Source organism: Crocodylus siamensis, chromosome 6, assembly GCF_052110815.1.
Source record: "Crocodylus siamensis isolate JL-2025a chromosome 6, ASM5211081v1, whole genome shotgun sequence".
Taxonomy (NCBI): domain Eukaryota; kingdom Metazoa; phylum Chordata; order Crocodylia; family Crocodylidae; genus Crocodylus; species Crocodylus siamensis.
Genome location: NC_143400.1, coordinates 13,934,870 through 13,962,171, shown reverse-complemented (window position 1 = coordinate 13,962,171; position 27,302 = coordinate 13,934,870). Strand labels below are relative to the sequence as shown.

Genomic DNA, 27,302 nt, shown 5'->3' with positions numbered 1-27,302 from the left:
CTGAGGAGTGGGGCTTTCCACCACTGTCAAAGAGACTGGGGGGATCCAACACCCCCTCCCACCCCCGGGGAAGTCCCAGGGGCCAATGGGATGGGCCCGTCACTTCCGGGGGGAGGGGCTACCCCTCTGGGGGGGCAGGGCTGAGCTCCTGCACTGCCCCTCCCCCCCAGGGGGCATTTCCCCCTCCAGGAGGTGTCTGCAGGGGTTAGACCCCCCTCAGAGGTAATGCTGGGGTTCACCCCCAATGGGGAGGGGAGCTGTGGTCACCTACTCACCCACTGGGGGAAGGGATCACCCCCCTAGCCCCAAATCGAGGGGAGGGCAAGTAGAGTGAAGACCCCACGTGGGGGGAGGGCAACAGCCCCTCCCCCACGGAGGGCTTCTGTATTTGCCCCTCTCCCAATGCGGGGGCTCTGGCTCCTGCCCCCTGAGGGGGTCGCCCCTCCCCCCGGAGGGGGGCGCTGAGGTTTGACCCTCCCCCCGCTCCTTACAGCGGGGGGGCGGGGTGCAGTCCCCCCCCAACCCGGAAGCCCGCACCCCCCTTACCGGCAGCTTGGGGCTGACCTCCCCCTTGCAGCTGTGGCAGAAGAAGCGATGCTGGGACACGGCGGCCGCCGCCGCAGCCGAGGCCTCCGCCATCTTCTCTCCCCCTCCCCCGGCTCCCTGCCTGCCGTCAGTCCTCCGGGGGGAGCAGCGAGACTACGGCCGGCCCGGATAGAACGGCGGCAGAGCTGCTCTAGCCCGCAGCTTATGCCCCACTCTCTTCTGCTCCGCTGCAGGGAAACGGAGCCTTCCACTTGAGCAACGAGGCGAGAGGGTAGAGCGGCTCGCTACTTCCGCGTTCCAGTCCTCCCAGCAGCCACAAAGACCAGAGGAAAGCCAGAGCGCCACCCGAGAGTCTTCAATGCGCTTGGCGACGTTAGACGCAATGGGAGCGGGAGACAGCGCCCCCTGGGGTCCTCCAGCGCCACCAGCGAGAGGTAGTTAGAACGGCCACACCAAAGAAGCGAGCGGAAGTGATCCTTGTTGAACCGGAAGCTGAAAGCCACGGGGTTGCTATAGTTGCTGTTGGGGCCTAAAAAAAAATCGACCACCCCCTTCCCCAGGTGAGACATAACCCAGGCGTCGGGACGTCGCCCCACCCCGGGCCTTAGCTCATCGTCTCCAGCCTCAGTTTCCCTTGGAGGGGGAGGGGCCCGGGATAGGGTCCGGGCCTGTCTCCAGCCTCAGTTTCCCCGGGGGTAGGGGCTGTTTGATACAGCTGCATACTTGAACCCATCAAATCCATTTCGGGCACAAAGCGTGAACCACTTCGAGTCCAGACTCGATGCTGCAGGAGAAACCGGCATCTCTGCATCTGCCCGGCAGCGCCAACTGGTCGCATTCCTCGCGACAAAACCGCAGGTAATCGGACTGTTCCCCCCGACTACACACAGGTTTGCGGTTTGCCAGTGGGATGACACAGGCGGAAATTAAGCTCTGTTCTCTTCTGCTGCAAGAACATTTTGGAGAGATTGTGGAAAAGATAGGGACGTACCTTGTGCGGACCGGCGGGCAGCCTCTGCGAGCGATTGTCAATGACACCAGCACCTCCCTGGATCAGGTATGTCCCGGGCTGTGCTAGCCTGTGAGTTGGCGTCTGCATGCTCAGGGGAGCTGGCCATGCTCGGATGATCTCCTCACAGCTCGTCAGTTCCCATCTCTGGACGGTTTCCCCACTTCTAAAATCTACATGCGAGACACAAATTGGCATAAGGGAGGTGCTGACATGAAAGCAGACTTTTTTTTTAACCGGGATAGATGGTTTCATCAGGCTCCTGCTGCAATCCAGGGGCGTCTTTGCCATTGCTATTAACAAGTGGATCCCAGACGTTACATCCCTGCCGCCAGGCAAGGGGGAGGGTGATACCTTTGAGATCTAGACGGGAAAGAAAGGAGCGAAGCTGGAGCAGGGGATGGAGATTAAGGGTGTGAAAGACCGAGCTGTTTGTTCCGTGAATCAGAACTCAACGCCCTGCCCCAAACCCTGCACATTGCCTCAGCTCTGGTAGCCTGAGATGCCCTGGGAATTCGCAGCATCAGGTAAATTCACTTCCATGGTGAAAGCTTAATAGCTTTATCTCAAGCTGATAAGAGCTCATGAACACAGATATTGCATTCTTTGAGTTAAAAGCCTCCCCCACCCACACCTACACACCCGTCCTCTTCTTAGTCCATCGATGGTGCTGTGTGTTCCCAAGTCCGCAACTTGTCCCTCTCCGGCTCCCACAGGTGAAGAAAGCCTTATGCGTCCTCATCCAGCACAACCTGGGCACCTACCAGATACAGAAGCGTGGCTTCGTGGAGTACAGTGTCCAGTGCGACCGGGTGCTGTGCATCCTGCGCTACCCGCGCTACATCTACACAGCCAAGACCCTGTACGGCGACACAGGCGAGCTCATTGTAGAGGAGCTGCTTCTCAATGGCAAGATGCCCATGAGTGCCGTGGTCATGAAGGTGGCTGACAGGCTGACGGAGACCATGGAGGGTGAGTGATGGGGGTGCTGGCATGGCTGAGAGACGGGATGGGGACTGCTCCCTGGGGCACCTCATCTGGCTGGTGCTGCCTGGATATATCTCTCCACTGATGGGACTGGATCAAGCTCAGAGGATCCGTGCAGAATAAGAGGATTCAGCACCAGGGTGGGGGGTGTTGAATCCAGACCACAGAGAAGTAATGGATGGACATCTGCTGAGTGGCATCAGTGGGTTTTGTGTCTTGGAAGGGCTATATAGAAAACCAATGCACCAGTGATCCCCCAGGAGAGAGCTTGGGCTGCCAGCTCCAGGGACAGCAAAAGATAAACAGCAAGCCAGTGCTCATGCCAGGGACAGAGCTGGTTTGCGGGCATGTGCTCCCACCAGATATGATGGTATAACAGGTGCCAATGTAAACTTGTCCCTGTGTCAGGAAACCAGGTTTGAGGCTACCAAGTTGGCTTCTACTCTGCCACAGACTTGCTGGAGGACCTGATCAAGTCGAAAACAACTTGATCAAGATTTTCTCCGGGTCTCAGTTTGCCCATATGAGTTCTGAGGGGAAGGAGGAGCATTTCCTGCTTCACTTGTGTCTTAAAGATGAGTTTCTCAGCTGTGGGCTGAGATGGGAAATCCGCTCTGGTTGTGCTTGGATTTTCCCTCATCTCTGCATCGGTTTCTGTGATAGATGCAGGTCCAAGTAGCTGGTCTCAGTGTCTAATCTGCCAGGAGTGGGGTATCTGGGCTGAAATCAGGAGACTAAACACGTCTACACATGACCGTGAAACTTCAGGTGCCCAGTGTATGACAAGCCTGTTCAGCATCCCTGAAAAATCAGATCACCTCAAGTAACCCCCTAAAAAACTAAAGGCTTCCAAAACTGCCATCTGCCTCTGAAAACCCAGCCCATGGCATCTGAGGCTGGTAGAAGCAAGGGCAAAGCATGGTGTTGTAACTTAGCTGGCACAGTGCTAGCAGCTGGGCAGTCAGGATCACAAACATTCACCTTCTCCTTGGGATCCTCTTGTCCAGATGGGAAAACCATGGACTACACTGAAGTTTCCAGCGCCTTTGTCCGCCTGGCAGACACCCACTTTGTCCAGAGGTGTCCAGGGGTCCCTGATGCTTCTGGGCCATCGGATTCGGCGGCACCTCCTGCACCCATGCTGGTCATTGATGAGAAGGACATGTACAGCGTGCCCAGGTTGAACCTCATAGGTGAGGAATAGGCTGAGCCACCCTGACTGGGGGCATGGTGGGAGCAAGAGGCATGATGAGGGTTTGGACATGAATCCACGTTCAGCGTGATGGGGTCAGAGGGGAACCTCTGTCTTTGGCCTACAGGGAAGGGGAAGAGGAGGCGATCGTGTGACGATGATGATAACGGACAACATAAGGCAAAGAAACAGAAGCAGGATCTCGAGAGCCAAGAGGTAACTGCTAATCCCCTGGGACTGGAGAGCCTTTTATCCACAGTTTGACCTACTAGCCAGTGACCATCTTGGGAAAGACCTGGGAACATCCAGTCTTGCCTGCTGGCAGCATGTCAGCCTCTTGTCTTGAGGCTGTTGTCTGTGGACTTGTTTGGCACTACCTGGCACCCAGAAGCTCACCTCCCTGCCTTTGCTAAGGCACTCAGCACCAGCCCCTCAGAGACCTAAGCCCAACCCACTGAGCAGTGTCCCCCCCCACCCCACTTCCTTCTCCCCATAGCCCCCACCCGATGATGGCATCTACTGGCAAGTCAACCTTGACCGGTTCCACCAGCACTTCCGAGACCAAGCAATCGTCAGTGCCGTGGCCAACCGCATGGACCAGGTAGGGGGAAGCAACAGGCCCCTTCCCCAGCAGGCTTATCGCCTCTTGGGGGGAGGGGGGGCGTGCCTCTGATCACCTTTGGTAGTCAGGCTTCAAAGACGTCAGCTGTCATGCTTCAGGGCCTCAGCTGATCACTGCAAGGGTCAGGAAGGAATTTCACATGCTTCAACATCAGACTTGGCTATGTCTGCAGATAGAAACATGTCCTGATCCAGTTCATAAGTAGCAGGAATTTGGTGGGGAGCATCTCAAATACTGCAGTCCTGCTCTCCCTGAGCCCATCTGTTCTTATCACCTGCCTTTCACTTCTACGCTCATCTGATCTCACTGGCTGGGTGGGATGAGGGTGCCTTGACACTTGGCCAGGCAGCAGGAGGCTCAAGCATGCAAACCTGTGCTCGGGCACAATTCCCTCAGTTATGACTCAAGATCACAAGCCCCATGGAGATACAGCTGGAAGAAAGCAGGCCAATACTGGAAGTGTGGTCCCGTGCCAGGAAAGGTCAGGGGGAGCTGGGGGGCAAAAGGCAACTGGGTTTGGAGCCTTGTGGCTCTGGGGAAGGAAAGCAGTTGCTGCATTTCCCTTTGTGCGGTCCTGTCAATAGTAAAGCCCATCGCCCTCCCACAGACCAGCAGCGAAATAGTGCGGACAATGCTAAGGATGAGTGAAATCACCACGTCCTCCAACGCAGCGTATACACAGCCGCTGTCTTCCAACGAGGTGAGTGTCTGGCATAGTCCTTGGGATGCAGACACATAAATCTGGGGCCCCTGTCTTCCCAGCTGCCTCTCACCATGGACCTTTGCCTAGCTGTTAAGAAAGAAGCATTGGGGTCAGGACTCCTGGGTTCTGTTCCTGTCTCTGCTATCAGTTCTCTTCCCTGGGTCATACAGCCTTTCCTTCAGTAAAATGGGGACAGAGGTTGCTGGGAGCAGTGTCCCAAGCTCAGGGCACTAACATTTAATCTGGGAGCCCAGTGAGACACCACTAACTCCTAATATCCTGAAGGCTAATAGTGCAGGTGTTCTGGGCACTCTCTTGTCTTGCAGATCTTCAGATCTCTTCCAGCAGGATACAACATTGGGAAGCAGGTTTTGGATCAGTATCTCACGCTGCTGGCAGACGACCCGGTAAGAAATGCACTGCCATTATTAATTCATGGAATCACAGAAAAACAGGGCTGGCAGTCACCTCTGGAGCTCGTCTAAGTCCAACCCCCTGCCTGAGGCACAGCCATGCCTATTCAGATCATCCTCTACCAATCCATTAGCCAATCTACTGGTAAAACTACAGAGTTAACTGTGACACAGACATGAAGGACAGCACCCAAACCTGCTGCAGGTAAAGCAGGGGGACCACAGTAGCCTGTGTCCTGCTGCTGTAAAGGTCATTAAAGTATGCTTGAGAGATCCAAGGCAGAGGGCCACATCCCCCACTACAGAGGAGGGCAAAACCCCCACAATCCACATCAGTCTGACCATGGGGGAAAGTTCCTTCCTGACCTCAAATATGTTTTTTTTACATTTGTTTTTGGACACACATCCTGCCTTCAACCCCATCAGGCCATCCTGTCCACAGGAGAGGGCATTATTGAAGTCAACTGGACTAACTGGCACAGTGAAGTTACTTGCCTGCTTCAGTGCATGGGATCCCACCCTGGTTTCTGCACCTCACTCAGTGAAAACAGTCCAGTGAATAGAAGAACCAGTGCACTGAATAGAAGAATTCTCTAATACACAGGACTGGCGATTTGTTTTTAATAAAACCTTCATCCTGCGCCAAGTGACTTTCTCTTTGTCTTTCAGTTGAAATTCTAATGATTTTTTTAGACATTTAATCTTTTTTTCTCCTGTCTTCTTCTGTAGCTAGAGTTTATTGGGAAATCCGGTGACAGCGGTGGGGGCATGTATGTTGTCAGTATCCTTTATCCATCCAGTTGGCCATCAATGGTTGGAGATCTGGGGGCTCAGTATGGTGTGGTCCCTGGTGATATTTGTTCTTCCTTGATGTACTCCATGCAGATCTTCACAAGGCCCTGACGAGTCTGGCAACAGCCACACTGGAATCCATAGTCCAGGAGAGGTAACAGGATGGTTTGGACATACCTTGCTAATTCCCTCAGCCTCCCATCGAGGCATGGATATACTTGTATCTCCTCTGGTCTCCATCCTTGGTTTAAATGACCATTGTTAACCTGAGTCAAGCCTTGAATGAAGTAGTCAGAGACTGAAATCATTAGCTCCTTCCTATATATTCAGGAGTACCATTCAGGAAGCCCAGAAGGCAGCATTAGCTGTGATGAGATGCTTAGTCTCTGTTTCTATTCCTGGTTGTCTGGCTACATTCCTCATGAACTGGGGACCTGAATCCTGCTAGCTGAAAATGTAGCAGTTCCTTGTTCACCAGAGATCTAGCACTCTAAGGGCCCTGATCTGATCTGCTGGTAGTTCTTCTGTCTCCCAGATGCACAAGAGCCCTTCTGCTCTGCAGCTTTCATCTAGGAACCTTACCTCCTCTAGGCTTCTCACTCATATGTCTGCTCAGGTGTCTGTTCCATTACAGATTTGGTTCGCGCTGTGCCAGGATCTTCCGGCTTCTGCTGCGGAAGAAGCATCTGGAGCAGAAGCAGGTAGAAGACTTTGCCATGATCCCAGCCAAGGAGGCCAAGGACATGCTGTACAAGATGTTGTCAGAGAACTTTGTGTCCCTGCAGGTGACTGGGCTGGAAGTTAGGAGGGCTGGTTCTGTCCTGATCTATGCTGCGGGAAGGTGCGCTGGCAGCAGGAGGGTGCAGTGGCAGCTGGAGTAGGGTTCACAGACTCCTCCCTTCAGTCTCAAGATCCATAGTAGAACTACCAATTTAGAGATTGGGATCCGTACTCTCTCTTCCTCGGTTTCTCCATGCATGTGAAATGGATCCAGTGGGTCCCCTGCCTCCCAGGCACCTTCTGGAGAAGGTGAGGAGATCCCAGGATGGCTCCTTTCCCAGCACCAGGCCCAGCCTTGCTTTTTCTCCTGAGCCCAGCACCCCTTGCTGCCACCCCAAGGCAGGTGGCTCACATGCCCTGACTCCTAGAGCTGGCAAAACTGAGCTGCAAGGTGTGGGGAGCGATTGCTTGAGGGCTTGCAGTGAGGGACTGGGGTAAGGGTGAGGGAATCCAGACCTCCAGCTCACTGTGCAAACAGCTGGGACCACTGAATCAGCCTAAGAGGCACAGAGAACCCTGCTTCAAGGGGACTTGCTGTCAACAACTGATGCTCCCTTCTGATAGGAAATCCCCAAGACTCCAGATCACGCTCCCTCCCGCACCTTCTACCTCTACACAGTGAATGTCCTGGCCTCCACCCGGATGCTGCTGCACCGCTGCTACAAGGTACTGTGGGCTCCTAGCCACTCCCTGCCTGAGGTTACCCACAGTACTGCAGAAGCGCCTATGTCCCTTTGTCTCCCACAGCAGTTGGGATCCTAATAGCTTCATCCTATGTCAATTTAGTGACCGACATAGGGACTAGAACAGCAAAGGCTCATATTTGAGGTGCAGACTAACGCCCTTAGATACAAGCACCAGGAGTTCTCCAGCAGTGCCAAGTGACTCAGACACAGCTGAGTCCCCTACCTGGCCTCAAAGGCAGCCCCACACACCCTGCTCTTGGGAGGGAGCACTTGTGGCTGCTGTGCTGCTCCATGGGGGGCAGACAAGCCAGGCCTCTCCTACTCTTCCTGCCCACACCCTGGCTTCAAGGGGCCCAATCTCTCCCACCTTTGCCAAGCATGAGCAGACCATACCATCCTTCACGTTACCCCAGCTCAAAGCTGGCAGTGCCTAACTGGGTGACGGGCCCTGCCTCTCCTGTCCCTTCCCAACCCTGCTTTCCCTCTCATTTGCCCAGAGTGTGGCCAACCTGATCGAGAGACGCCAGTATGAGACCAGAGAGAACAAGTGAGTGCCTGGAGCTCTGGAGCTGGGGGCACAGGGCTCCTGCCGCAAACCCTGGGAAGCTTAAGCAAGACCAATGACTGCAGCACAGCCCCTGCCCGTGGGGTGGTAGGAAGAGGGAAGCCAGGGCTCACAGGCAGAAAAGGGGGTTGGATATTATGAGGGGAGAAGAGAGGGAGCCTGGGGGGTCTAAGTGCAACACCTGTCTGCTCCACACATCCAGCTGTCACTCAGAGCTCACTGCCTTTGCTGCTCCCCACCCCCAGGCGCCTGCTGGAGAAGTCCCAGCGAGTGGAGGCTATCCTGGCCTCCATGCAGGCCACAGGTGCTGAGGAGGTGCAGCTGCAGGAGATCGAGGAGATGATCACGGCCCCTGAGCGGCAGCAGCTGGAGAGTCTGAAACACACAGTCAACAAGTGAGCGCTGGGCTGGGGGGTCTCAAGACTTCTGACTGACCAGGAGCAGAGCAGGGGGCAGTCAGGACTCCTGGGTCCATTCTGGGGCTGCCAGACCCTCTGTGCCCCTCATCCTGGAGTCACAACCTCTTCCTCTTCCCCTCCCAGGATTGACGCCAGTGAAAACCAAGTAGACGAGACCATCTTCCTGCTGGCATCCTATGTGGACAGCACCGTGGTTGCATCAGTGAAGAAGCCCTGAGCTAACAGCTCCCCCAGCTTCCCATCAGGCCACTGGCTTTTATGGCTCCACTTTGCTTGGCTTGGTGTTTGTTCTATGGACAATAAAATGCCTGCATCTGCCAGGTGGTTGTGGGGCGCCTCTGCCGTGGGCTGGGGAGGGAGGGGAGATGAAACGGGCCTGGCTGGGATGTACCTCCTGCAGTCCCTTCCAACCCTAATTTTCTATGAAACCCTCTGCCTGGTGCCAGCAGGGCCTGGGCAGTGCAGGCTGCAGCACCCATCCCAGGACAGACTGAGGCTGGGCCTGGCCCAAGGGATCTCATCTGCCAGCCGTAGGGGGGGGGTGGCTGCAGTGGTGCCCGTCTGCCAGCAGGGGCACTGCTCTGTGCTGCGCTCTGCCAGCTCCGCCCAAGGCCTCCCTGGCCTAGCCCCCTCTCCCGGTCCAGGCATGGAGGGCGCTGCGCGGGTCCTGGTGCATCTGTCCCGGGGTGGTGCCCGGCCCCAACGGGCTGCCTTCCTACAGGTGGTGGGCAAGGGGCTGCAGGGGGGCATGTGTGTGCATGCATGGAGGGAACGTGTGTGTGTGTGTGCGCGCCGGGGGGGGGGCTGTGTGCATGGGGGGTATACATGTAGGTGTGCAAGCGTTGTGGGGGTTGTGAGTACATGTATGTATACATCATGTAGGGGAGCCTGTGTGCACACGTGTACATGTATGTGTGGGACCTGCAGGTATGTTCACATAGGAGGGGGGTGTCGGGGAGGAGGAAAAGCAGGGGGGAAGCCCCCCAAGCTGCCTCTGCTGCAGCAGTTCACCCACCTGGCTCTGCCCACGCTGTGCCCCCATCCCAGCTACCTGGCCACCCCAACAGGACCCTGTGGCCCCAGGCTCTGTCACCCAGCTCTAGGCAGGGCAGGCAGAGCCTTGCCCCATGCCCTCATGCTGCCCTTCACCCTGCAGAGCATCACCGGGCACTTCTGCACCCCCCATGAGGACACAGCACTGGTCAATGTCGGCCTGGACTGCGGCCGCCTCGTCCTCGCTGACCACAGCTTCCCCGGCTCCACCAGCGTCATCCTGCAGGTCAGCGCAGGCCAAGACTGGCGTGGGGCTGGGAGCCAGGATGCCTGGCTTCTCCCCAACACCCTACAAGGAGCCAGAGCCTGGCTGCCAGGATGCCAGGGTTGCATTTCCGGCTCAGCCACAGCTTCCCCATTGGTGTGATGGCCTGTTCCCCCACCACCTACCTCCAAGAGGGGCTGGGAGCTTGGCTTTGCCACAGCCCTTGGAGATCCCCAGGCGCAAGGCGCTGCACGTCCATGCCAAGGTCCCCTAATGGCCCTGGAGGGCAGAAGGGCTCCAAGCTGGAAGCAACCAAGGGCAGTCCCTACGCCAAGCCCTCCCAGCCGTTATCAGCCTCCACCCCAGAGGTGGCTGCATTCTGAGCTGCCAGAAAGGCAGGAAGTCCAGGGGTGGGGATGGGACTGAGGGGCACCATGGGCCCAATTCCAGGCCCTAATCACACACCTTGGCTGTTGCTCCTGCAGCGCCCACCCTTCTGCCCCATGAAGTTCCTGGCCGAGCCACAGACAGCCACGCTGCCAACCGAGCTGCGGGGCCGCGGTGTGGACGTGGGGGTAGCTGTGCTGCTGCAGACCAGTGACAGGCGGGTCCTGCTGACACGGAGGGCGCCTGGCCTCAGCATCTTCCCCAACATCTGGGTCCCGCCAGGTGAGAGAAGGTGGGGGAGGCAGGCTATCCCAGGGGCAGATGGGGAGTCTGGGAGGACAGAAGCAGGATGGAGCAGTCCAGCTTTTGTTAGCTTAATGGAATGATGTGCAATTACTGCACGTTAATGAGCAGGGCCTAGTTAAGCTCCCAGAAAGGAGCCTGGGTAGGCAGCAGCCAAGAGGTCAGACTCCTGGGTTCTGACCCAAGCTGGGGCAAGGGACCAGCCTGTAGCAGCTGCACAGCAGGACTCCTGGGTTCCACGACTGACTTTACCCATTGGAGGAGTCATGCCTTGGGGGTCTCCACTGGCCCCTTTCCTCCCTGGTGCCCAGCAGCAGCCATATCCATTTTGTCAAGATAAACCTGAACCAGCAACTTGGTGCAGCTCCAGGGCACTGGGCCAAGCTGTCTGTGCACACTGCCCTCCCACTCACACCTGACATCTCCCCTTCCTTGCAGGTGGGCACGTGGAGCCAGATGAACAGGTGAGGGGGGGGACACTGGGGTGTTGAAGGAGAGATGAACAGGAGGGGCTGCCACATGTGTACTTGGCCATGGAGAAGTCCCTGCCCTGCCTTAGGTTCCCCCCCTGTGCCAATGTATGCTGTGGGGTGGCTCCACTCTGCATCTGGGGGCCCAAGGTGCCATAGGGACCTCCTGCATCTGGGCTCCAGGGTGGGACTGTCTCAGGCCATGATCTCTGCCTCTGTTTGTGGTCTCTGGGGTGCAGCTGCTGGAAGTGGGACTGCGTGAGCTGCAGGAGGAGACGGGCTTGCGGCTGCAGCCAGGAGCAGTGTCCTGGAAGATGCTCGGCCTGTGGGAGGTAACACTGGGGCAGGGGTGGCAGGTGTCAGGTGTTGGGCTCAAAAGGGACCCACAAACTAGAGCTGTCTCAGCCAGCACCAGACACACCATGCAAGTCCTGCCTTTCCCTGGGTGAGCTGAGCTGAGCTGAGCTGAGCCGAGCCAAGCCACAGGCAGCAGCCCTGTGCAGGTCGCGGCTGCCTCCCAATCCCACGCTCCATCCCTGCAGTCTGTGTTCCCGCCTCGGCTGAGCCAGGGGCTGCCTCGCCGCCACCACATCGTAGCCTACTTGCTGCTGCTGGTTGAGGAGCCCCATCAGCAGCTGGAGGTGAGTCTCAGCTCCCCCAGGGCTCCAACTCCACCATGCACACCCTGGATCCAATAGTGCTGATCCCTGAGGAAGCCCCAGTGCCTGTGGGGAGCGGAGGTGGCTGGTCTCCCTACCCCAAAGCTGGCGCCTGTCTTAGCCCAGCCCTGTCCGTGGCCCGCAGGCAAGGATGCAGCCTGATGAGAGTGAGGTAAGCGCCTATGCCTGGCTGGAGTCCCCAATCCTGGAGTCCATCGTGGCAGCTGGGGACATGGCAGAGAGCTTGAAGCAGGTGCCCAGCCTTCTCCCAGCCACAGTCAGGTAAGCAGGGGTCTTGCCCATCCCGAGGGGAGGGACAGACTTTGTCTGACCTCATGCCCAAAGATCCAGCCAGCTCTGGGGCCGAGGCAGGTGCCCCCTGTACAGGGGCTCCTGATCCTGTGTAGATGCAGCCAGAACCTCAGGGCCAGGCCAGGCCTGAAAGCAACTCCCTTCCAGCCTGCAGGGAGGAGATGCTGGGCAAGAGCCCTGGGGACAGCAGGGCTGGGGCTGAACTCTGGGCCATGGAGTCTGGAGGCCTTCCTTGAACCCCGCACCTGGGCTGGCTTCCAGCACCTGGGGAAGCCACCCTGCCACTGCCCCTCTTGCAGGGTGATGGAGCTGAGTGGGGGCCAGGCGCAGGCCACGGAGCTGCCAACTGCCACGCTGCTGAACACGGCACCAGCCCATGGGGAGGATGTGGAGCGGGTCAGCACTGGCACCAAGTTCGCCCTGCGGCTCTGGCTAGACACCACAGCTGGGCAGCAAAGCCCTAGGCCCTCATCCTCTTAGGGCTGAAGTCTCGGCCTCAGCAGGGAGTTTGAGAGGAGCATGGGCTCTGCAGGAGCCTGCGGGCTGGACCACAGCAGGACCACTGCTGACTGCAGGGCAAAGCCCCCGCTGCACCCCAACACAGTGAATAAAGATGCTACCTCCTACACCAGTGAGTCTGTGTCCTGGGGTAGCAAGAAGGGGGGCTCCAGCAGACAGCCAAGGTTTGCTGCGGCTCTGATGGGAATGAAAGAACTTTGCCAAAATCAGGTGATTACCTCGGAGCAGTGAGGACGTGACATAGCCACCTTCACCCTGAGCCCCCCTGCACAGACACCTTGCCTTCAGCAAGGTGTGTAACCAGGAGACAGTGCTCCAAGTCAGAGGCTGGGGGTTCAGAACCTTCTTGCACTCATGGGTGGTTGTGCCTCAATTTTCCCATCTGTAAAATGGGTAGAACCTGCCCATTCCCTAGCTGGTGATCGACTTTGCTGAATTCCAAGTGGGATGCACACAGGGACAGGAGGCTTCCCCCCCACCCCAGAACTTTATTATTTAAAAGGTAGTTTGCATATACAGGACTCTTCCGAGTAGATAAACAGCTGGATATCAAACGGACAGAATAAATAAGCCACAGAGAGCCGTCTCTTTCCAAACGGTGCATATAGAGAAAATGTTTCCCGCCTGTGAGAGTTTATAAAAAAAACCAAAACAAACCACGAAGGGATTTCGGACAGTAGTATCAAAAGACGCCCCCTTGCCCCCGAAACAGCTTACCATATGTACAAAACTTTAAAACAGCCACTGCGACCCATAGCCTTCACACGCCTGGGCCTGTATCAACAGACCCTACCTCCAGGTAACACTGAAAGTATCTGTCTGCCCAGGAGAGGAGAGCAGAGCCGTTGTGTTTGCCAAGGGAGCTGGGACGCTCTGTCAGCTGCTTATCTTGGGCCTGCTGACAGGCTCTCAGCTGTTGACAGCGGAGGACAACACAGAAGACAGATGGTTAGGGCTGGATGTTAAGAGAGAATAGCTGGGGCTGGTCCCCTTCCCACCAAGCCTTGGGACTTAAAAAGAGAAAACACAGTTATGTTCCTACTGAAACGTATACGGGGCAGCAGGTTTGGTCCTACCCCCTCCAGATTGGTACTGGGGAGATGAAACGCAGAGGGAGGAAAGGTGCTTTCAGAGCCCCCACTTTCCCAACAGCAGATCCTGGCCCTAGTGCTTCTCTGACCCAAGAGCTGCAAGCAGAGCAGATGCAGAGCTCTCCCTCTGGGCTTACCCACACTTGGGCCTGGTGCTTGGAGATCTTTAGGCAGTAAAAACAGCACTCCAGGAGCTAGCTGGAAAGGCATTCACTCAGCCTTCTCCAGCGAATGGCTCTTGAATGAAGAGCTGGAAGAGCATCACCCGGGCTTCAAAAATGGCAGTGAGAAGCGACCAGCGTGGTGAAGCCTGCTTGGAGAATGCTCGGCTGAGCTGTTGAGATGAGCAGCTTCTATTGCATTGAAGCGCTGCTTACAGCCAGGATACACAGAGGTGGGGAGTAGAAAGCCACACGCTGCCGGCACCAGTTCCTGCTCGGGCACCAGCCCCTCCTTCCACAGGGAAATGGCCTTGCTTTAAAGCTTGGTGGTGGAACGCTTACTGAACAAAAAGAAAAGGTGCCAAGAATTGCTACATATTAAACCTTTCCAAATGCCCATGCGGCCCTTGTCTTCGAAGAGCTCACAACCCACGTGTCCGTCCTGCTAAATAAAAAGCAGCTGGAACCAGCAGTACGTCGGTGAGGGGGGTTTAGCGAGACCCCTGGCTGGCTTGGATGCTCACAGGGCAGCAGTGAGGTTTGCTGGGAAAGGCAACAAACTCAACAGGAGACATTTAAATACATAAATAAATTGTGCAATGGGCGATGTGCTGCTCCCCACGGCGGGGGCCACACAACCTTCATCTCGTCCTCATGTCAGTACAGAAAACAGGGAAGTCTTTGGAATTGTCTATGTACAAAAGCTGCAACTGAAAATATAGATATCTCTTTGTTCTCTGTACAGATCTGCGTCGGGAATATTTAAAAGGAGGAAAAGAAATCTACAATTAAAAAAATACATTGTAATTACAGTTGGGGCTAGGCTGGACCCCAGTGCCAGTGCAGGGAAAGGTGGGTGGGAGACAAGCAGCCAGGTCTCTGCTGGCCTGCCGGTAGAAATGTCTTCCACCCCCACCCCTTGCAGCTTCAGGGTTGCTACCAGATACCACATCAAGAGCCAATGGTTCAAATGGCCTCAAGCTTCTCCAGGTGCCTTGGTTCATACACATCAAGGCAAGCTGTAGGGGATGCACAGCTAATACCGGGAATTCAAAGGCAAAATGTCCCTCTCCAGTTACTCATGACACCAGAAGTTACTCAACCTGAGGCCCGATTCATTTTCCTCCTTGAAAACATACTGGTTCCCATCTGCCAGCCTGCACAGGCTGGAAGGATCAAGAGATGGATTAGATGGTGGGGACAGGGCGGGGAAATGGGTTCTTTCCTTGCACCGAATTTAGACCCCACGGGCATTGCTCTCAGCCAGCTCCACCAGATCTTTCAAGCTCCGGTGTCTCGCTGCCCCTGCCTGCAGTGGCTAGCACCATACTGGGAACATCCTGAGCTACTAGTGGGGTTGGAAAGGAGGCTCCACGGAGCTGGGCTGAGTTGCCTCCGCTGCTTTCTGTTTGTCTGGTTCTCTAACCCTGCGGCAGGCCACAAGGAGACTTTTACTGGTGTCTTCCTGACTCTTTAGGCCTCTGCAGTAACCCAGTGCTGGGCTGGAAAGCATGGAGGGGTCACACAAGCCACAGGACACCCCCACTGCAGCCCCAACCCAATTCCCACTGCAAACATGCTGGAGCTATTGGACAACAGTGGCAGGCATCTGCTTGGAAGCCACTGGCCCTCCTCACCTCCCTACCAGCTCTTCTCTGCAATCCCGTCCAGCAGGGCAGTGACGGCTACTAGTACACAGGGCCTGGTGCAAAGGGAAGGAGGAGATATTCACACAGGAAGGAAAGGTGAGGGGAAATGACTGCTGTGCACCTACTGGCCACAGGGGTGGTGATGTTTACACAGAGCAGCTCAAGAACCCTACAAAAACACATCTGGGAAGTGAGGGGTTGATACTGAACCCTTGGAAAACAAGGATTCCTGGAGGTAGGGCTGGAAGTCACCATGGAGCTGGCTGTGAAGGGGGAGTTGCCTTGATCAAGAAGAAAATTTAACCCAGTTGTTACTGGTTGGGTCCTTCCAGTCCCAGCCAAGCACCCACTCGAGAGCAGATGTGCCTTGGTCTCCCATCCCCAGGTAGGGGGAGAACAATGCGCCAAACAGCACCAGGGGTGGGTCAGTCTAAAGAAATGATGTCTGAGCGACAGCCTGGCAGAGCCGCGCTGCTACTTATCGCCCCGCTTTGTCCATGGCTGTCCCGCATGGCGCTCATGGAGATGATGCTGCTGATGCGGCTGCTGGCAGGGCTGACGGCGCTGTGGGATCCTGTCATCACAGGGGCCAGGGGGTTCATGAAATGGGTGGACGTGCCTCGGTACTGGAAGAAATGGCTGAGGGTGTCCTGCTCATCCAGGGAGGTGATCACGGAAGGGCTGTAATGCTGCCAGGTGAGGGAGAGAGCCTCGTCAGACCAGGGGTGCGTTCCCAAGTATCCCCTTCCGCGATTAGGTTCTGGCACCATCCAGACTGCCAGGACAATACACATCACTGCCAAGCCACGGATTTCATGCTTCTGGGACCGAGAGATGGAGCAAGGAAATAAGCAAAGCTTATGACAACTGACCCCTGAGACCGGGTCAGGGGAGAGTACCAGTATACCAAGACTTTGCCTGACCCAAACAGTGCCTGCTGCACCCCACTCAGCATAACCTGCCGCTCGGCTTGGGGTTGGACTCAGCCCAGCTCACGCGAGGCTGAACAGGAGACATGCGAAGGTGGCAAGGAAAGCCAAGCACAGAAAAAGCAGCAGCCTACAGTACCAGTGTGAGAAGCCAATGTACATGGAGCCACACTCCGAGTCAGAGGCCTAGCAGGGAAAGCCTTTCTAGCTAGCTCTGTCATCAGCTTTGAGTCACCAACGGCGTGACCAGATGTCAGGCAGGTCAGATCAACCTCGGTTAACAACAACAACAACAACAAAAATACTTCCACTAAGTCTTCCTGGCCTAGATTACCTTCCAGCTAAACTGAATCTAAAGGAAGTGATTCATATTCAGCTCTGGGCCCTAGAGTTTCAAACTTGAGAACAGAGATGCTATTAATAATAAGATGCTGCTCAGAAGAAGCAAGAATCCCAAGAAGCCAGAGAGGAAGAGTGCTAAGATTTTCCACGGACTGCACTATGGAAGAGGAGGGTGGTTGGATGCAGCCACAAGAATACCAGCCATAGCAGTGCTCAGTGGCTACAGCAGAGGTGGAGGAAGAAGAGGAGTGTTTGAGCAAAAAACAAAACAAAACAAAACCAAATAAAGGAACAGAAAAGAAATGGCCGTTTTTGGCAGTCTATAGATTTTGGCAGGGAGGAAGGAAAAGAAACCAAAAACCAAAACAAACACCTTACCTGATTTTCACTCTGAAGGAAGGAAAACAAATCCAGACCTAGAAAAATAAAAGGGGAAAAAAAAATCTCTTAATGGTAAATAAACTATGGTGGGAAGTCGGGGCCAAATTGTGCTTAAGGTTTAGATGCAGAAATGAATGGGATCTAATTGCTTCTACATCTTAGATACTGCGTTATGGCCAGATCCACCTCAGGCACGAACCATACAGAGACTCCTCTACAAACCCTCATCACGCAACTCTGATATTGAAACAATAGAGCAGGGCTAAGTTCTCGCTTAAATGTGTCCGGCAATATATGGGGGTGCCTTAAAACAGGCACAACTCCCATTGCTGCTTGGCAACATTTATTAATATATTTGCCAACTATATACAGGATTCTCTTTATATAAATACTTGGCCACTGGCACTGCTGAAGCACAGCTGTCTCCAGCCATGGTCAAACGGTACCACTCAGGACTGCAGAGTAGAGAGAACATTTCTACGCTGAACCTCAGGGATGGATACCTGCCTTTGCTAATGGCTACCAGAGCTCAGGCCTGCAGCTCTGCACGTTAATCAAAGCTCCCACCTTGACAGGAACCAGCTAACAGATCTTCCAAACCAGTCTCAGCATATCTAACTCCATCCCCTGTAAGGATCAGCTCTTTGCCAGCAAGAAGGGGATAGCTCTGGGAACCAGGACACCTGAATTCTAGGCTCGTCTGTGACAGACTAGCTGGCAGGTCTAAGAGGGTCACTGGACCACTCAATCTCCATCTCTTCAGCTGTAAGAGGGGATTTAATGCCTATCTCCCTGGACTGCAGTGAGTCACTCCTGCAAAGCACATGGAGACCGTCAGATGAGAGGCAAAAGAGGGGGTTTATAATCAACAAACTATTTCCTTAGAACATGCCAGAGGGGGTGCTACAAAGACGTAGGCCACTCCCCTCCTCTGGCACTGGGAAATGTCCCTCCAGTATACATTGTACCAGACAAAGTGAATGACTAGGCCTAACACCCTACCTTCTTCCCCGGTCGTGCAGATCACTAGCCACTGGCTTTTGTGTCATCCACGACTACCAAATCAACTTCCAATGTAGTCTGTCTGCATCATTAACAACCTCACGCCCAAGTCTCCAAAAACTGTTCAGGATTCTTGCCTCATATCCTGGCACGTCAGGCTCGTGGGACTAGTGCTCTAGGCTCTGCCTTCCTGACTCTGTGTTGGGCCAGAGAACTCTGCCATTTAAATGTACATGTTCTAATCCACGCAGCTCCATGCCAAGCCAGTTTGGGGATTAGGGCAGCCCAAATGGCTTCTGGGTGAGACCATACCCAAGAAAGGGGGAATCATGGGCACAGGTTGCTACAGCCAATGTCTTGGTAAACTGGTACAATTGCCTCAGTGGGTTTATCAGAAACCAGTGCTGCCCTCATTACCTTGGATTTCTGATGGCACCTGGTATGAAGGATGGTATTCGGGGATAGGAAGGCTGGAGAGATAGTCACTGCCGATAGCTGTCATGGAAGGACTTCGAAGGACAGAGGAGGGCTGGTGGTCAACGCTTAGCACCCTGAAATGGAACACAGAGCCAGTAAACCAGAGTGAAGAAAGCCCATTCGGGGCATGAAATGTACCCACAGCATGAAATGCACCCACACCCCAGTGCAGTCGCTTACTAAAGACACCTGGAAAACACTGTACACCAAGCAGCAGTCCCCTCCCTCTGGGTCAATGAACAAAGACGCAGCTCCTGCCTCCATCCAAAATGTTCAGCCCCTCTAATCCTCAGCTTTCTTGTTTAGGGGTCAGTACTTCAGGGAGGGGCTGGGGTCAGGTAAAGATGCACCCCTACACCCCTCAGCTAGGGGCTTTACACTGAATACAGAGAGTTTGTATTAGGTGCAATATCAGAGGGAGGTCAGGGGACTCGGGCAGCTCACTGCATGGTACTGTATTCTATGTTGTATGACTGCTCTGGGGTGCAGAGAAAAGAACAAGACAATCACCAGAAACAGACCAGCACAGAGCTCCTACCCCTTGGGTCCTGTGGTAGACGGGATAGCCACCGTGGTGATAGGGCACTGCTTTTTAGAAGGAGGCTCCTCTTCATCCGACGAGCTGTCCAGTGTGAGGTCAATGACCTCCACTTTCTTCTTGCCTTCTGAGGTCTTCCCCTCTGTGCTCACCGTGTAAAGGGCACTGGCTGCAGAGAGAAGTGAGGCATAAGGATGCAGTCAGCTAAGGGGGAAGAAAGCAAGCCATGACTAGGCCAACAGCTCTCCACCTCCACAGATGTATAAGCTCTTAAACAAAAATTAACAAGCATCAGAGCAAAAAGTGCTAACCCTGGGGGTCCCCATCCATCTTTTAGCTCTACAATCGGTTTCAAATACCAATCTTTTTCCTTCCCTCTTGTAAGCTATAATGCAGCACCTGCCGTGCTCCCTGGCAGAGGTGGCTGCATTTCAGTGGCAGGCGCCCTGATCTCCAGACTAATTGTATTTCAAGCATATGAAATGCACTGGGATCCTTCCAGTGAAAAGCACAGCCGCAAAGCAAGACCCAAATGAAGAAAGGTGGCAGCGGTAGGTCCCATACCATCAATCCCATTGAATGCTGCTGTCTGGCACACCTCCTGGTTCTCTTTCTTGGGCTTCATGGGACACCAGGAGCCATCTTCCATGAACTGAATCTCATCGCAGTCTGTGCATGAATTGAGGATATCCATGAACAGCCTACAGGCACACAAGCAAGAGCATAAAATACTACAGCCATGGGGAAGGCTGCTCTGTTTCCACACCAACAGCTCAATAACTCAGGAACTAGGGTCTGTGAATTGGTAAATGGGAAACACCAACCCAAGACTACACTTCTAAGTTACCTGCTCAAATCCTGCCCAGGGCAGAACCACCCAGCAGGGTATACGGGGCTCTGTTAAAATAATCTGGTAGGTCTCAGTTCAAAACCTAGTAAACAGGTTTCTTCATCTCCCTTGTCCCCCTCACTGGGGAAGGATCTGAACAGGCCTTCTTGCCTGCTGAAGTAAGCCCTGCAGATCAGTGTTGAGGAACATCAGGTAGTGACAATTTTATGCTGCTTTCTTAAGGGTTGGGACCTACTGTCTATGCCAACATTACAGGACTTGGCTTACCCATCAATGATCAGGTTGTCATAGGGGGCCTTCTTATCACACACAGGGCAGGTCCATGTGGGTTTCTTCTCGTTCATCTGGAGATAGAGTGCTGCATCAAAGCACTGGAGGTGGGTGCAAGTAATAGCTCGGCAGGGAACGATTAGCCTCATCTTCCCCAGCTGGAGAAAGAAGACATTAACGTGGCTCATTACTTACAGGTTCCAGAGCGCAGGAAGAGGAACCAGTATGTCCCAGTTATTCCCTTTCACTGGGCATGCACAAGCCAACGGGGGCCCAACAGTACCATCTAGACTGGAACTTCATTGTAGAAGAAAAGAGGCATCTCCCTGGACAGACTTTTTTTCCATTTTCTGCCCCATACGCACCCCAGCTGTGAAGATGGAAGACACAAACTCCCCTCCATCTCCACCTTGACAGTTTCCAGCCAACTTGTATGAATGGGGGAAGCATGAAAGGACTTTCTACAATATCCAAGCAGTTAGGTTTTCTGTGGCCATGCATAAAAAGCACGTGAACAGGGACTCACCGGGCACATAAGGGACACTCGCAGGCTTGTCGTGGCTATCTCGCTGTCAGGATCTGCTGTTAATTTTTCTTTGACTGAATAAGAAAGAAAATCTCTGGTTTACTGTGCATTAATGACGTTTTTCAGGTTCTGTTCCTGTGCAGACAAAACATTCTGCTCATCTCAGAAAAGCATTCATCTTGGAGGGTGATGTCAGACACCACAGAAACTATTTCTACAATATCATGGTAGTACCTCAAGACCCCAGTCCTGGCACCTTCATGCCAGACTGTGCAATCTTTTCCCCAAAAGTCTTACAAAGGGAAGAAAACAGAGGGAAATGATAATGTAAAGCAACACATGGTCGTAATGTGACAGTGTCTAATTAGCGTAATAAGCAGCAATAACAACACACCAGCTGCCTGATTGCTGTTGGGTGTCTACAGGCATCCACAATTTGAATGAAGCAGATCATCTAAAACTTTACAGAGAAGGGAACTCTACTGTAACCTCCTTCCTTCTACCTTGCTTCATAAAAACAGGGTTCTGTATGCATATGTACATATGACATGGGGCATGTGGTTTCCCGTTTCCAGAGGGACCTATAAGAAGTTGCTTCGTTTGCTTTGGGACAGTTCAGGTTTCCTCTATGTAGTCAAAAACGGAGCACATGATGGTTAAAGCAGCGGGTACTCACTCAGGGCTCGGGAGTGGTCTGGGTTGCGGATACCCTTAGCTCTCAGCTTCTGTAGCAGGGTAACTGAAGTCAACTGCTTCACCAGGTAAACTGACAGAGAGTAGTTCTGTGGAAGAGGCAGCTGATGTGACTCTAGGTTTGCAACCCACATCCCAAGCAAACAGCAACCACCCAAATGCTACATGCTGCTGTGCATTACTTATCAGCACAGTAACAATGTTTTTTAATAATACTAATACCTCTACCTCCCCCCCGCACTGCTCTGTGCTGTCTCCTTCAACACAAGACTTATGTGTGTGCACTCCTGTCCTGCAGGGAGAGGCATTGCCCCTTGCCACCTGATACCATTTTCTAACTGGAGGTCTGGTTCAAAAAAATCATTTCAACTTTGGCTGAATGTGGTCTTGAACAGAGATCCCTCCAGAACTCGGGTCTAGAGTTGGAAGGATCCATCCAGAATTCTGTCTGTATTTCTACATCCATTCGTAGTTTAAAAAATAAAATGTATAGAGAAAGAAACACATTACACTGAATATGGACAACTGCCTCGCACTTCTGCTCGCAGCATCTGATCTTTGGGAATAGAGATTATGCAAAGGATTCTAGCTAGCTCTAAATCTACTCTGACACCTCAGCTCCCACAGGCATTACCATTTGAATGATGTGAATCAGTTGTTTTGCCAAGGTTTCTTTCCAGCACAAAATTTAAGTCTACAGAAATCAGCAGGATGTTTGGATAGGAAACATTCTGATTCAGTGACACATCGCTGCATCCTGGCAAGGTTTTCTCTGGTAGTGTAACACACCCACGGCCCCTCTATTAACACAATTAATATTGCGTATCTGCGTATCCTAAGCCCTACGTTGCCAATAGCTACCGAGAAGTCTCCCTTAGTTCACGGAGAGGGTGCCCATGGTTTTGGAGGGGAATAATCATCCTTCTCTTTGCTGAGACCACAACGTGCAACACAGGGATGATAATGCTTTAGAAGGCAGAAGGGTTGTCACAATGCCTTGACTTTAAGGGGTCACTTACCCGGCCGAACTCGGAGGACCAGTTCACTACAATCGTATTGGGAACAGTTGCTGACAGCCGCACCAGAGGAGTGATGTTGATGGGACGGCTCGGCCGTTTTGGTTCTGCGCCATTTTTTGTGGGAGGCAGGTAGCCCTGGGAAGGGACAGAATAGCTGAGATCATGCAAGCTTCCTTCTCGTTCCTTAGAAAACAGCACTCTGTAAACCCCATCTCTTGACAACATGAGACATCCTCCACACATTCCCAACACCATGCCTGAGCCCAAGCAGGAACACAAGAGACATTTAACCCTGGTAGTGCAACAGGGCTGGAGATTCATACTCCATGAGCCATTTCACTCTCTGAGCCAATCCTTTTTCTTTTAAGTAAATAGCTCTGGCTGAGTTTCCTCGCAGACTTTCAGCAGTTACTTATTTTGGAAAACCTGGGGGTTTTTTGGAGGTGTAAAGAACGGAAGGTGTGATTCAGACCTAACGTGCCATCCCCATGCTGATAAGAACTGAAAAGCAGAAGGAACGATGGTGATCAGGACTCAGTTATGCATGATCCTCCAAAAAACTGGAGCAATGTTTTCCTGCCCATCCCAACCCCAGGAAGTGGCATGGGCTACTTCTCACAACATCCATTTGTTAACTGTTTGAAGCCTTACAGAGCCTTTTTTTTTTTTTTTAAAGCCTATTCTTTCCATGACTCCTTTTTTTTACTCAGGCCAACGTAAGGCATGGCAGTTCCATAAAGGCAGAAGTAGAACCTCCAGCATTGTTTGAATGACCTCCTGGGACTGGAAAGATGCATCATAACCCAGTGCAAATTAGCAAAAATACATTTACCCCCAAGAATTACATGACCATGTAGGACACGTGACAGCAGCCAGACCTTAAAATGCCTATTCCAAAGTCTCGTATCTAGGTTGTAGCCGTATTGGTCTAGAGGAAAAAGCAATCAGGGCTTGTGGTAGAGGTGATACCTTTTATTAAATCAACAAGTTTTTTGCAAAAAAAAATCTTAATTGCAATTAAAGAATTTTGTTTGCAAAAATCTTGTTGGTCTAATAAAAGATATCACCTCTACCATGAGCCCTGATTGCTTATTCCAAAGTCTCCCTCCTATTCAGCTTCTAAGCTATGCAGAACAGAGACCCTCTTTTCTTCTATGCTATGCAGAGAAAGCTATTAAAGGAATGTTATTTGGGTTACAAAGTCAAGGCCTCAGGAGGTTAGGAACAGCCAGATTTATACTACCACCACCCAAAATATAGTTCTTCCCCAATGTGTGGCCATTTTGGGCAAGGAATGAGGATTCTGGAGAGAAATTTCACAACAATCTGTAACTGAAGACAAGTCTAAGGTATCCGCACAAGGGTCTTAATGAAGGTTGTCCCTAAATGAGACCACTCCTACCTGCCAAATGATCCACATTACAAGCAGAGAAGCATTCTTCTAACAGAACTTTATGCAGGCAACTTCCTAGATGGGTTTGTTTTTGGGTTTTTTTAAGGTCAAAGGTAGGAACAGTGCACACCCTCAGAGTACCCCAATGCACATCAGCAAGAAGAGTCTAATTACAACTGCCACTCAAGCTGCATGACTAGCCAGCAGCAGGAGAGACTGGTGCCCCAAAGAGGAAGCTGCTGGGTCCAGGTGGTGGGGTAGCCTGAATATTCCCCCCCTATAGATCTGCTCTCTCCTCCCAGGAGATATGCTCTTGCAGCCACTCAGCTCTTGATGCTTCAGCTCCAGCCTGACCTCAAAACATTTTGGTGGGGTGTCAGTGCTCTTCTTGAGAAAGTAATGCAAGAGAAAGGAAAGAGTGGCCTGCATCTGGGTAGTAGCTAAAGAAAACTTCACAAGGCAAAGGAAAGGATGTGCTGTATTTTCCACCTGCAGAATTTCAAAGGTTTGTTGGACAACAACAGGAGGGGGTGGGATTCTCAAGGCACTTGGATGAATCTCCTAAGAGTGGAAAGTGTGAGGTAAGGGCAAGCAAAACTCGGGGGCATCCAAACCCCAAGTCTCTGTGCCTGCATGTAGGATGCAGTAGGATGCTCGCCAAGGGATCTAGAAGTATCTGAAGCCCCAGGCTGGGGTGGAGGATGCTTGTGGTAGCAGGGCCACATATGGTTCTTGGATGATTCAAACAGATTTGGACCTGATCTCGTTAATCTGACCTGGAACACGAAAAATTTTCCTTAAAAAACCCCCAAAAAACTGCTCCATCTACAATGTATATCCTGTATCATTCTGATTATAAGTAGACTTTTCCCCCTCCCTCCTAAAGAACCAACAAAAAATCATGCTCAAGTACTGCACAGGATCAAACTGTAACCGTGCACCTGGCACTCGTGACTTTGGTGCTAGCTGTATTTCTGTACACATACTAAAAATCCCAGATCAGATTTTTTTTCCAGTGCAAGTTTTATTTTGATGTCTTTAGTGCATCTTTTCCTTGGTTACTTGATTATCTTGTTGGGTTCTGTAAGGGCATTAGCAATTCAAGGACTTTATCAGAAGCTACAGACTCAGATTTGAGGAAAAAAGTTGGGGGGGAGTTAAATTTATGGGGTCAACTTATAATCAATAGTGTCAAGGTGTGTTTAAAACTCCCAAGCAGGATAATTTCTACAAGTAATTAAGTTTACCAATACTGCAGCCTGAGCCAAAGTGAGGCCAAAATTACAGCAATAAAAAATTAAATCACATACAGTTCAATAGAAAAAGCACAACCAGTGACATTCATCTGCTGAGACCCAACCAGTGACATCCATTCTACAGTCGCCCAACTTTTGTTTTACTTGGTCCAGTTTCAAACCTGATTAGCAGTCTAAACTAGTAACTCCCCACAAGAAAACCTTGTTCGTAATTCTTAGAGATAAAGCCCCAGTTCCTTCCAAAGGCATTGGCTAAATCAGACTAAGACTGCAGCTTAGTTTTAGGTTGCGATTTTTGAAGCACCTTTCAGCTGGTTTAAATAATAGAAGAGTGCAACAGGTTTCTATTGGGTAGGTCTGGCGAGCCCAGACGGCAAGAGGAGACAACGCAGCCAGAAGAAAGCAAAAAAAAAAACCTCTCTCCATAAGACTGCCAAGTAGGGTTTCTCTTTAGCCACCTATCATGCCTCCATGGATCCATAGCCTCGTGTAGAGCTATGCATCAAAGGCAGAAGCCAGCCATCCCCTTCAGCAGGCTGTTAATCCTCCTTGCCAAAAGTCAGAATATTTGAAGCAAAACCTCAAATCACTAAAAATATCCAGGGAGTGACATAGTCAGAGGCTGTTCGACAGGTCTGACTGCGAATTGTGCCAGTTGCACGTACGCTAGTAAGTGCCATTCTTCTCCAGTTGACATGGCATTAAGCTAGGAGAGTCAGGGCCCTGGGTTCCATTGGACAGAAGGGTCCAGGACAAGTCATTTTAATTTCTTGTAGACTGTTTTCCCCTCTATTGTCTAAGTCAGCAGCTCTCACCGGTTTTTGGACTTGAGGCACCTCTCACTTGACTTGTGTGCCCACCCCACCCCAAAAAAAGCCAGCTCTTAATTTTCACTTGTTTTTTGACTACAGAAAAACCGCTAGAGCAGGGGTGGGCAAAATGCCAGGTCATTCTATCCAGCCCACGGGGTCTAAAAAACTTAGAAAATTAATATTTATCTGCCCCAGGTTGTCTGTCATGTGGCCCTTGATGGCTTGCCAAAACTCTGTAAGCAGCCCTTCGCCTGAAATAATTGCCCACCCCTGCACTAGAGCAATTTTTCTGTTGCACAGAACGTGATAGGGCAGAAATGTTTCTGACCGTAGAGATACCTCTTTGAAATCTCTGAATTTATCTTGTGAATCACGTTTGCACACTTAATAGCACTAACACTGCGTGGCACCCCTGAAAGTATCTCAAGGCATCCTACGGTGCTGCAGCTCCCTGGTTAAGGATCACTGTTCTAGTTAGAGTATGAGCATTGTGGGATAAGTACCATCTTTTTCTACATAGTTATGCAGGTCCAGCACACTCAACTCCACCCCTGTCTGGAGTCTAGATGTGGTGCCATATGAGAAAGCAAGGGAAATTATTCCTCCAAGCCCGGAATTCAGTTTCTGTATTTATCCTTCAGCTTCTTGTAAAAAGATGCAAATTAAAGGAACCCCGCTGACTGAAAGAATTTCACAAGATGTGTTAAAACACCACAGAGTACTAAGGGCAAGACATTCAAAAGCACTCAGCTTTGGCTTAACTCTGTTTCCACCTGATTTCACCCAATTTTACCATTTATTTCAAGGAAGCAAGATTGCTAAGAGCTAACTGAGCACATTGCAAAAACCACCCTAGAAGTGCAAGAATGCACAGATTTCTTTGCTGTCAGTAGGGATGCAAAATTTTTCAATCCTAAATCAGCCAACTTGGTTGCATTTAACAATGAACAAGGAGATGCCCAAACTCAAGCAGACACTTTTGAAAATCTTGGTACAGGGATTTCCCTTCAAGCTTTTCAATTTGGCCAGAAATCTAACATGTAGTCCAGGGTTTCTGTTCATTCTTTTTTTAGACCAGAAGAGAGAGGAGAAATTTCCCTCATGCTATTTTGATACTTCTGTTTTCAGACCTGAAGTTCAAACCAAGTAGCTCAGAATTCAGCAGGCAAAACCACTGGATCAGTCATTCCTTCCTAACTGCATCACAAACAGACAAAGAGAGATCAGTATTGTATTGTATGACACCATTCGCACCTCAGGGTGACTTTTAGAGGTAATCAGCCCAGCTGAA

At 52.1% G+C, this 27,302-nt stretch overlaps 4 protein-coding genes across 10 annotated transcripts in view; 2 read left to right on the top strand and 2 right to left on the bottom strand.

The window, feature by feature from the left end:
* RNF115 (ring finger protein 115) overlaps nucleotides 1-784 on the bottom strand; it is a 31,990-nt gene extending 31,206 nt beyond the window's left edge. For both annotated transcript variants that reach the window (XM_090052893.1, XM_090052892.1), the window contains exon 1: nucleotides 547-784. In XM_090052893.1, the coding sequence (XP_089909019.1) occupies nucleotides 547-639 (93 nt within the window). In that variant the 5' untranslated portion in view covers nucleotides 640-784. The remainder of the gene's footprint in view (nucleotides 1-546) is intronic.
* A 188-nt stretch (nucleotides 785-972) lies between these two features.
* POLR3C (RNA polymerase III subunit C) lies at nucleotides 973-9,034 on the top strand. Its single transcript, XM_090052887.1, has 15 exons — nucleotides 973-1,106; nucleotides 1,437-1,603; nucleotides 2,272-2,527; nucleotides 3,550-3,735; nucleotides 3,862-3,950; nucleotides 4,231-4,335; nucleotides 4,964-5,056; nucleotides 5,386-5,466; nucleotides 6,202-6,253; nucleotides 6,358-6,418; nucleotides 6,899-7,049; nucleotides 7,609-7,710; nucleotides 8,228-8,277; nucleotides 8,541-8,690; nucleotides 8,838-9,034. The coding sequence occupies exons 2-15, from the start codon at nucleotides 1,457-1,459 to the stop codon at nucleotides 8,929-8,931; spliced, it is 1,617 nt and encodes a 538-aa protein (XP_089909013.1). The 5' UTR covers nucleotides 973-1,106; nucleotides 1,437-1,456; the 3' UTR covers nucleotides 8,932-9,034.
* A 115-nt stretch (nucleotides 9,035-9,149) lies between these two features.
* NUDT17 (nudix hydrolase 17) lies at nucleotides 9,150-12,729 on the top strand. 3 transcript variants are annotated; one of them, XM_090052891.1, is made up of 8 exons: nucleotides 9,150-9,438; nucleotides 9,871-9,993; nucleotides 10,458-10,641; nucleotides 11,101-11,126; nucleotides 11,372-11,464; nucleotides 11,675-11,773; nucleotides 11,937-12,073; nucleotides 12,251-12,375. In XM_090052891.1, exons 1-8 carry the CDS (start codon nucleotides 9,361-9,363, stop codon nucleotides 12,303-12,305), a joined length of 795 nt encoding a protein of 264 aa, XP_089909017.1. In that variant the 5' UTR covers nucleotides 9,150-9,360; the 3' UTR covers nucleotides 12,306-12,375. The 3 variants fall into 3 exon arrangements, with proteins under 3 accessions (XP_089909017.1, XP_089909014.1, XP_089909016.1); XM_090052888.1 differs by lacking the exon at nucleotides 12,251-12,375 and adding an exon at nucleotides 12,403-12,729 and having other exon boundaries at nucleotides 9,180-9,438; XM_090052890.1 differs by lacking the exon at nucleotides 12,251-12,375 and adding an exon at nucleotides 12,403-12,729 and having other exon boundaries at nucleotides 9,275-9,435.
* Nucleotides 12,730-13,065: 336 nt separating this feature from the next.
* The window catches only part of PIAS3 (protein inhibitor of activated STAT 3), a 30,195-nt gene continuing 15,958 nt past the window's right edge, over nucleotides 13,066-27,302 (bottom strand). For 2 of the 4 annotated variants that reach the window (XM_090052883.1, XM_090052884.1), the window contains 9 exons: nucleotides 22,551-22,685; nucleotides 21,515-21,620; nucleotides 20,839-20,912; nucleotides 20,310-20,470; nucleotides 19,757-19,893; nucleotides 19,193-19,361; nucleotides 18,595-18,728; nucleotides 17,173-17,210; nucleotides 13,066-16,212 (listed from right to left, as the gene is read on the bottom strand). In XM_090052883.1, the coding sequence (XP_089909009.1) occupies nucleotides 15,949-16,212; nucleotides 17,173-17,210; nucleotides 18,595-18,728; nucleotides 19,193-19,361; nucleotides 19,757-19,893; nucleotides 20,310-20,470; nucleotides 20,839-20,912; nucleotides 21,515-21,620; nucleotides 22,551-22,685 (1,218 nt within the window). In that variant the 3' untranslated portion in view covers nucleotides 13,066-15,948. Of the gene's footprint in view, nucleotides 16,345-17,172; nucleotides 17,211-18,594; nucleotides 18,729-19,192; nucleotides 19,362-19,756; nucleotides 19,894-20,309; nucleotides 20,471-20,838; nucleotides 20,913-21,514; nucleotides 21,621-22,550; nucleotides 22,686-27,302 lie in introns of all 4 variants that reach the window. The other 2 variants (XM_090052885.1, XM_090052886.1) reach the window with 2 other exon arrangements.